A 10,727-nucleotide genomic window follows, 5' to 3' on the forward strand; every position below is an offset into this window, starting at 1 on the left:
CACAGTATTTTTTATGTAATAAAAGTTTCAATATTTTTTCATACCTATACAAAAAAAAACTATCACTACTCTTTATTACTTCCACATGAATTTAATATAATAATAAACTAATAAATTTTTATATATACTTATATATAGCTTGAGACTTTTGAGTCCGATGAATCCAATGAAAAAGTAATATAATAGAAGTCTAAGCGCTAAACCGATAGTAGTTTATTTTCCCCGGGCAGTGGATAACTGCAGTGAATAACCGCAAAAGCATTCAAGTTGCGGCATAGCATACTTTTTGCTGCTAACATCTGCAATGAATGTCATATTAAGTATTAATTTAGGCCATGGATATAATTCCTTTTCATTTTGAAATCAAAAATTAACAATACCATATGTAGCTCCCTGTAGAAAGCAACTTCTTATTGGCTTTTCGGATATATGCAGGATTGTTGATTGGATGGTATGTTGATACGATCGTTGTGGCATGTAGTTATGTTATGACGAACTTGTTTTTGAGCAATCTACACCGTTACGGTAAGATGTTTCCTTAGAATCTATAGCAAGCAAGTAGTCCCACATACGAGTATAAATTCTCCCAAATCTTTTTATTTTAGCTTTCCCAGAAACACCGCGTTGACACTGACAGTTTCGTAAACAATGTTAGCTATTTTCTGGTATTATTTATGTATTTCTGTGAGTGGCCAAAAGTACTGTTTCCAATCCTTACAGCTAGGATCAAACCATGTTTTCGTTTATGTTATTAATGTCCAAGACCAATATCAGAAAAGGGGGATCTGGAATTGAATGTAATGTGATTTATAATATAGATTAAGACATACTGCTGACCGTCCATAGATTTAAGTAGTTGTAATAACAATTAATAACCTAACTACGTTTAGGTCGTTGAAAGAAATTTTTGAGTTAACATATAATAATGTGAACATTATTCTTAGAGTTATTGAAATGCGACATTAGATCTGAATATAAATATTTTTTGTATTAAGTCATTTTAATTCTTGAGCCATTGAATTTAAATAGACATTTATTGACTTTTTCATTTTATAGCAGTATTGAGCTGCAAATTATATTTGTCGCTTCATTTAAATTTACAATATTTTCTTAACATCACAGTTACACAACATGACAATAGACAAAAGATATGTCTTCTGTTATGCTATTGAAGCAATGCTGCCAGACTTTTTGCTGCCTGTCGCATGTATTTTCATAATTAAAAATTGCTTTTCATGTTATCATTTTTTCGTTTCATTGCGGATTTACTCAGAAATTAATGCAATTATTTTTAACTGTTAAATTGATCTTTTCGCTCGAGTTAATGATGCATTCACTTTAATTTTATTTATTTTTTTTAATAAAATTTTTTTTTATTAAAATTGTATTGATTATATTGCGATTGTTTGAGAGGAATTCGTAGTAACTCACACTTGCAATGCAAATTTGTTGATTATATATGAAAAATGCTCGTATTTACAGCAGACAATGGAAAAAAATATTTCTCATTACATTGTCATATAAAGTCGTTAAAGTTATTGGCTATGGAGCGGCAATTAAGGTTCATTTTAATGAGGATTAAAATTTTTAAAAAATTAATAATTAAAAATTGATTTAATCTTACTTCTCCTGACGAAAAATGCGTAGTTCTCTAGTAGAGCATAACAGTCGAAATTGCTGCTAGTTAAATATATATTGCAGATGTGGGTAGAAGACCTGGTATGCCAGCGAAAACATGTAGAAGAACGGTCAAAAGTGAGCTAGCGGAAGCACGTTATATATGGAACGACATCTATAGAGAAACGCAAAGTTGAATCAGATTTAGAAGCATTACTGTGGCCCTATGCTCTACTGGGAGAAGTTGACAATAGTAGTATTTATTTCTAGAATTTCATCGCTGCAGTGGTTTTGTGGAATATCTGGAAAATAACGACTATCACTTCAATTTTGACGTGTTGCAAGAAATCATACTTTAATTCCCTGTTTTTTGCTATGGTTTATTGACTTGTTTGTAAAAAAATGATATTTTGAAGAAACACGATTTTTTTTTCTGTAGACCATCTTTTTCTTCATGAAGATTTGCGCCCAACTGGTCTATATGATCTTAGTAATAATCTGAGTTTTTTTTGTTAATTTTTACTAATTTAGAGACAACCTCGCTTTGGTTACGGAAAACCGGGCTCACATCACTCCCTGAACTTTTGCGTTAACTTATAGTGATGGACTTGAGTCTTATAAAACAAGTGATGAAATGTGACTCTTTCAAAAGTATTAGTTTTATAAATATCTCTATTAAGAATTGTCAGCTCCATTTTCATGGCGCTAAAAGTTTCGGTGCACTTTTTTCGTGATCGCGTCAACTTTCTTCAGTTAAGCTCTCATAATCTCATAATCTCTCATTGCAATTTAGATGAATGATAAAGCCTTTTTTCATGTTTTATCACTCAAGTAGCTTGATTTGTAAAATTTGATTGTAATCTACTAATTTCAAAACACGATTTTTGAGTAATTTTTTTAACCTTAGCCTGTTTGAATTTAAACGTCCATAACTGTGCACTGAGCTTTAAGTATTAAATATCGTAAAACCAATAACAGTGACTCGTATACTTCCCGAGCACTTTACAGTACAGTACAGAATTTCAGCATTTAGCAATGAGTGTTCAATGGCAATAACAATAAATAGGCTAATTCGGCAAAACAACATCAACTCAAGCATTTATCATAGCAATTGCCATGAATTTACAAGCTCCCAGCAGATTAACAGAACTACAATTGAACAATGGAAAGAACGAATGGACAGAGCATATATGAGCACAGCATTTAGCATTGAATGTTGCCTTTCGTATATTTACAAGGATACAAACGATCCACTGTGCGAAATTAACTATAACAACTGCAATGCACACGCAAACGTATTGCGTTCAAATATGTAAATGTAGGACTAAATAGCGTGACATATAATTGCACAGCAATAGTCGTAAATTTCGCACAGGAGGGGATTTGTGTGCAAATGGACAATAAAATGGGCTTATTGAGTGCTTATACTTACAAAAGGGCATAAGATAACTTGCTTAAAATCGTGTAAATATTAGAGGGTAAATGGATTAGAGTGGTACCATTTGAAGTTCACAAATGGAGTTTCAATATCAATATGTCTTGAATGTAGTTTCAAAGTATTGAATATATCATGACGAATCTAAAAAAGTAACTACTAATATATTTTATACCTAAAACTATAAAGTTGTGATATAATTCTATTATCAACAAAAGCTATTAAGGAAAAATTATACTTGCCAGAAGTGAGTTATATTTTTATTCGAACTAGATTAGATGGTAGTTGGTACTTGCTTTAATTCTCTTTAAAATTAACTCTTCAAAGTATGCATTTACCTATCTTATATTATAAGTCTTTAAATTTACTTTATATTGTTTCGTGTTTATTTTTAACTAATCATATTCTAATCATATTTAAATACAATATTTGTGATGATAGACAAAAACATCTATTTCCAAGTCTAAAAAGACCTGCTTAAATCCACTACTGCCCTATGTTATCCACACTTATTTGCAAATATGCTCAGCACGAATGCGTGTATTAGTACTGATTAGAGAAACAAATTGCAACAATAACAAATCAACTCAACAATTTTAAACTAAAAGCCAAATTCTAGTTAATTTATATGCTCATATGAGGACACCAAAAAACAAATAATAATGAAAACTTGGCATATAAAAATCTGATGGGAATTTCTGAAATAAAAGCGGCTAAAATATTACCGCATCGAGCGTGAAATGGAAGATTTGCCTGTTACCCAATTGATTTGACATATTTGGGTCATGGCAAGTAGCGATGAGGATAAGATGGCGCCTGCCAAAATACTTTTTTATTGCCTCAACAATTTTTAATGAGATTACCTAAACAAATTTATGAGCACAAAATTGGCTGCAAAATTGTTTAAAAATTTGTTTAATGCTCCCAAAGGTAACATGTAAGGTGCACTTAATACCGCTTTGACGGAACCTCCTAGAAGTATGAGTGAAAATTATTCAATTTGTGATTTTTTATTTAGGAGTATTAAAATAAAAGAAAATGATATAAGACATAACAATTATCATAATATAGCCACCTCTCATTCCTTAATGAAATGCAACAAATGTTGGAAATCAGTTCTGAATCCAGAAATAATGAAAAGTGAATATTAACCAAGATATGTTAATTGAAGTCAAAAACAAAATTCATCTAAAGACACTGTCAGAAAATACTCAATATCCGAAAAATGATTCATGCAAATTGCTTATGCCATACAACAGATTGTAGGTCATTAAGGGCCGACTTCAGAGTGGTAACTGAAGTTTCAAAACAAACTTATGTATGCATTACGCTAACGAAAATGATTACTTAAATCAATACTGAGACTTAGGTTATGATTTTGAAATCACCCCAATATATCTTTTCCTTTCCTTAAACGCGATAATTATCTCATGCAAGATATATATACGAATGCTTTAGTTCGTTGATAGCTTCAGTTCTATTTGATATATTGAATTTTTTTATTGAGAAAAAGAAGTATACAACAATGATAATAAATAATAAGGTAAGCTTAGTTTAAGCTTAAGTCTGGGTATCCTGTTTAAAAAGCCAGTTTTTTAACCAATGGGTCAACATGGGCATAGAGTTTTTCTGCGCACTTTTGTCTTAACGATTTCTGATTTCTGCACTTAAAGTAATTTTTTCGGATCCTCTCATTTCTGACGCACTAGGTTTCTACTGTAATTACATTTAATATTTTATAGAAGTTATTTATTATACTTTTAAGAGTAAGTTGTTTGCAAAATCTTAATGTTTAAGGCATTGCCTTATTCGTACACTTAAAAATAAGGTAGCTTAATATTATATAAAATAGCTTAAAACACGGATTGAATGATGAGAGGCCTGTGCAAGATCCTTTTTGATAACATGCAATTCGGATTTGAATTTTGTGGTTTATATGTCCTCTTGCTAAACTTTTATTTTATTTGAATAAATCTCTAAACAGGTTATCTTAACTGGTTAGGGTATTAGAACTCCATTCAATATAATTACCGATCAAAAATCTTTCTTAGAGAAGAACGTAACATGGTGACATTTTTGTTTGACGATATTCATATGCCATTGTGCTTGCCTTGAAGCTAACTAAATATTTTTATGATGACATAGAATTTTTGTGTTATATGCAAAAGTAAAAATGACATCACTAACACTTTCAGGAATTAAACATATTAAAAGGGTTGAAGAATGCTACTAGTTAAAATGTAATAATTGCTTGATTTTATGAATAAGCCAGTCTTGCCATACTCTTTCAAAAGCTTAATTAGCATCGAAACACTCTGTAAAAAAATAGTTCCTGATTTTCTTTAAGCACAAACTGTTGATTAAATAGTATTAAAAGATTTTCACTGTAAAGGGGCTGAAACTTAATAGAAAGGTAACCATTAGGGTTTATAATCTGTACATAACCCCAACCAACTTGTGGGTTAATGTACAGATCATGAATTCTATTTAATATGGAGGAGTATATTGTCTTGCTTTTAAGTTTGCAGAGTCAAATTTCATAGAATGTATGTCTAGCTTAACCCTAGCTGTTGCCTGGGATTCTAAAAAAGTTAACAAACTGAGCAGATCTTAAAGTAAACTACGAAGGACTGTATACCGCTAAAAGAATTAGGTCGCATTCGTTGTTTGTCACTTAAATTGCGGTGGTTTAAATCTCTTTAAAATGTAAATCAATGACGCAGTCTTTTAGTCATTTGTTTACTAGTATTATAAAACCTCCATGTTCTATGCAGCCCGAATCATTCCATTCATAGTGAAGTTCTCTACTTGCAATATGTATTGTGCGTCAGGTACAGTTTGATTTGGTATTGCTATGTATATGGCTTGTATGTCGAATTTAGTGTTATAAAAGTGTAGAGTTTCATTTTCTTTGAATTGACTAACAAAAATACAATTTTTTTAAATTTATAAATATACCGCTACCAGCAACTACTAATATTTACGCACAATAAAGGCAAGCCCTCCCTAAGGTTATGGAGAAGATTGACATACATATGAATATTTATTAATATTATTTTAAAAATAATATCATATAAATTGTCGTTTGGTGAAAAATAATTGGTAAGTACGTAAAAGGTTGATAGTTCAATTGGATTATTAATATAAGCTAAAGAATACTAACAGTACTTTATATATGCGTTTTCTACACGTAGATATATATATTTATATATATATATACATATACATATACTTCACTTTAAAAAACACTTTTAAATATTTATGTAGGCATATTTCAGAAATGACTTAAAATATTTGAATTTCCTTCACATTCACTAAGCTATTTTCATTTCTGACAGAAATGCTTAAAGTTATGATTAATTAAATAGGATTGCCTTTGTAATTTGTACTTTGCCAAAAATATCAATTATTCCTCTCAATGCTGCATTGTATAGTTAACGAGTATATCTCACATCTCATTTCAGCTCGTACTGAGGGCTTTTCGAATTAATATCGAAATTACAATTGTAATTAGCAATTCATTCAAAGCTTTCAACATGTACATAATTATTCGACATTAAGTGCGCAACTAATCTCTTACATTAAAATTAATTTAAATAAATTATATTAATTAATTTGGTTATCCTTTTGTTTGCTTTCCGCTGTTGTTACAAGTGGCCACCAGCTTGTAATTTGTAATATTGTGCACATTAACCAGAAACGCTAGTTTTGTCACATATTTGTAAGTATTTATGTCGCATCTCGCCTTTCAGGATTTTTCATTAAATCATGCTTTCTTTCAGATAATAGTGCATGCTTTTATAACTACAAAATCAAACGTGTCTTTAGATTTACTATTCATTTTAATTAGCATGAAGAGCAGTGAAGTTAAATAATTCCACTTATTATATAATGCATATTTGTATTATATCTCAATAAGAAATATTTGATGATTTACAAATACTATGTGACTTTAGTGCCATTAGTTGACACTTCAAACAATGTTTATTTTGATGTGTGAATATGATCTGAATTTAGCACAAACAGAAAGTGTAATTGCAGTGATAAGACTTGGATCATAATTAATATGAATTCAATAAAAAATTAATTTAATATTGATGATATTTTTTGCAATTGTATTTTATTGTGATATAATATCAATTAATTAGAGATTTCTTTAAAATGGGGATATTTAAATTATCTGACTGAAAAACATAACATAGATAAATGTTATTAAATAAAATTTAGATATAATTCTTAACCTGACCTATATTCACAGGGCGAAGAACCTAGTTCTAGTTCCTTATACTTAGCTAACTTTAAAATTAATTTATTCGTTCAGAATAAAATAAAATAAATATGTATTTAACCAAATAACAAAAACAAAAAATAAAAATGTATGTATAAATATCTATGTATAAATATCTATGTCTTCATATGTATGTGTAAAAAGATAATTCGTACTATCGGTGCAAAAGTAACTAAAGATGTATAAAAAGGGATTAAAATGATGATCTTATCAATATTGTTATAATAAAACAAGCAGTAATAAATAATGCTTTAATACAGCACTAAAAAATACTGGTTATTATTATTATTATTATTGAGTAAGGGATCGTGCACTGCGACCTAAAAGATCTATTGTGCCCCTTTGTCGGGTTAGAGTATTTCTCCAAGTCCGATTTCTTTAATGAAAGACAGTATGGATCCTATCTTCCCCAGTCTTGAATCCTTATGATCCATTAAGTACCCTCCTAGGTGTTTCTTTCGCTTATGCATCAGTGCCGGGCACTCCCCGAGCACATGGTATGCCGTTTCTCTCTCTTCCCTGCAGTATCTGCAGTCTGAGTTGGATTGAATTCCTAACTTCGATAGGTGATTATTCAATCTGCAGTGACCGGTCAGTAATCCCGTAATAATTCTTATGTTAGTCTTTGATTGCACTATGCAATCTTTAAAGCGTTTTAGGTTGTAAGTCCCTAAAAGCATTTTAGATTGTGAGAGTCTTGGTAACATTAACCAATAGAGTTCTCTCTCTTTTTTCTCTGCGTCATTCATGATAATGGATAGAGCTCCTTTGCCTAGACCACAAAATGGTTCTGGGCCTATCATTCTTGATGCCGCGCCTCTTCTTGCAAGTTTGTCTGCCATTTCATTACCTTGGATACCAGTATGTCCCGGAATCCATAAAAGGTGCACCTGATTGATCCCACCGAGTGTGTTCAGCTTGTCAATGCATTCCCATACCAGTTTGGATGTTACCTGGTAAGATATGAGTGCCATTATAGCTGCCTGGCTGTCAGTCAGTATTGCAATTTTACGGTTCCGGTATTTACGTTCAAGATTGAAACTGGCGCATCTATCTATCGCGTATATTTCCGCTTGAAAGATGGTTGTATTGTTTCCTAATGCTTCCCAGTATTTTTTGCCTGGTCCATAAACACCAGCTCCAGCTCCCTCATTGGTGAGAGAGCCGTCTGTATACCATGTTATCATGGTTTCTTTTATTTTTGGGATGTTAGACAAACCTTCCCAGTTCTTTTTGTTGCCAAGTTCAGTTTTGAAGTTTTTTGTAAAGTTATGCTTTACAATCATCCTGTCCATTGGAAAATACTGGTTATATTAATATAGAAAAATATATTGATATTGTTGTTCCAATAATTGATTAATTCATTATGATAGTAAATTTATAATTATAAGTTAATTAATTATAGTAACAATCAAAAAATGTGATTGTTTTTCACTTAATTAAAAAAAGGAACAATATTAATATTCGTTAAAATTTGGAAGGACTTACTCATAACTCATTACTCTCACTCTAGCTAATAATTGTGTAAATATCAATTTCCTGAGCTCATTGGTTGATGATTAATATTTGCCAAAGATTAAAATAGATACGACATTAATGCAGACAAGGATCTTACTGTAAATCCTAAAAAACTGATATCCTTTCAAGTTGATTGATATTAAATTAATATCAAACACATTAAACCCATTTAATTTTATGCATTGAAATAAACAAAATCAAAGTTCTAGCACACAGCACCATAAATAACGAACAAATTTAGTGATAAATAAAAATAGTTACAAATAAATATAACTAGTTAAATAGTTATAAATAAAAAATGTACTAGTCAACTGCACTAAAAACAAAAATCAGAAAACATTTGTTAAACTTTTATGCTCTCATCTTTAATAATATAAATAAGTTACACAGAAGAAGTGGGACTATTACGTGGGTATTTTGTTAATCCATGAAATTTTTTTGAAATTTTTGAGACAGAAATTAAGTAATAATACCAAAAGAACGAATTAAGTGCTTTGAAATAGTTTCTATAACTTTGGTAAATAAAATATTAGTTATTAAATTAAATTTTCTTTGAAATATTATTATTTATCAATATCATCAATATCAATACATATTTAATTTAAAATTAAAATAAATTCATTTGCTCATCAACACATATGTAGATATAGTTACGACCCATTTTGACAAATTCCTGTTTGTGATCATCAAATAAATTCAATTACTTCTTAGTTAAACATCATCACTCACATCCTCATTTATCACAATGAAATCTGTTTAGTTTCAAAGTTTAACTACAAAATATCTAAAAATTTACAATTTACTCATTTTACTTGTCAAAAATGAATTAGAATTCTTTGTAGCAATTGTCATTAAGAAATATCAAAATAATTCATTAGGGTCTTAGGTATCAAAAATTTTAAATATTTAAATTAAATTTCATTAAATGAAACCAATTCCTTTGTGAATTCACACGAAAGTAATTCCATTAAGCCAGCATGATGTATGATATTGCGGAAGAACTCAAAATACATTTCATTAAAAACGAGAAAGTGTTGAGATACTTACCACAACTTGACACTGCATTAGACCCACATAGGGAGCAATAGAGGTCAATTGTTTGCAGGTGGCCTCTCACAATGGCAAACACTTAGCATATGTAAGACATATTTCACAGCATTCCTGGCCGTAATAAAAGGAACATTTTAATAAATCCAAAATGGCACACAAAGAATCTTGATTTGAATAATTCAAATGTGCAAAAGCCAAATAACATAATTAAAAACAAGTTAAAATTGAATATGTGAATGAAATGCAAAAATATTACACATTAGTATTTTGTAGAAAATTTACTAAAATTTTTCTTTTTTATTGTTAAAATTTATATATAAAAATCATCTCAAAATATAAATTATAGTATTTATTTTAATATTATTACATATTTACTGTATCATGGAAATATTAAATTCTTTTCGATTTTCGCTAGATTGATTCTATATTTTTATTTCTTAGTGTCTTTATTCTATGAACTTTAGCAATAAATTCATTATTTTCATTTAGATATATACATAAACATATATTTTATTATTTAAACATAAATAAGAGCAAAAATTGCTTGGGTAAATTTTTAAACAAACATAAATTCTAAACTTTTATCTAAGTAAACAAATAAACATTACTGAACTTTCGCTTACACTTTCCACTTTCACTTGGCTTTTATTTTAATTGAAAACTGCGTACACCTTTTTGCCAACGAATGTCTGAAAACTGTCAAGCATTGAGACAAAAAAGGGAAAATTCTACCATTTCGACAGCAAAGGAAAAATTTACAAAATTTCAGAAAATTTCAGAAAATTTTCTTTTCTTATTTATTCAAAATATCCTTCATCC

General features: G+C 29.7%; 1 protein-coding gene across 1 annotated transcript in view; it reads left to right on the forward strand.

The window, feature by feature from the left end:
• Positions 1 to 966, forward strand: part of LOC119675505 (TATA-binding protein-associated factor 172-like) — a 4,007-nt gene extending 3,041 nt beyond the window's left edge. The window contains exon 7 of the mRNA XM_038086714.1: positions 945 to 966. Within this exon, the coding sequence (XP_037942642.1) occupies positions 945 to 966 (22 nt within the window). The remainder of the gene's footprint in view (positions 1 to 944) is intronic.
• The last annotated feature ends 9,761 nt before the right edge of the window (positions 967 to 10,727 follow it).

This window comes from Teleopsis dalmanni, chromosome 2 (genome assembly GCF_002237135.1).
Source record: "Teleopsis dalmanni isolate 2A chromosome 2, ASM223713v2, whole genome shotgun sequence".
In the NCBI taxonomy this organism is placed as follows: Eukaryota; Metazoa; Arthropoda; class Insecta; order Diptera; family Diopsidae; genus Teleopsis; species Teleopsis dalmanni.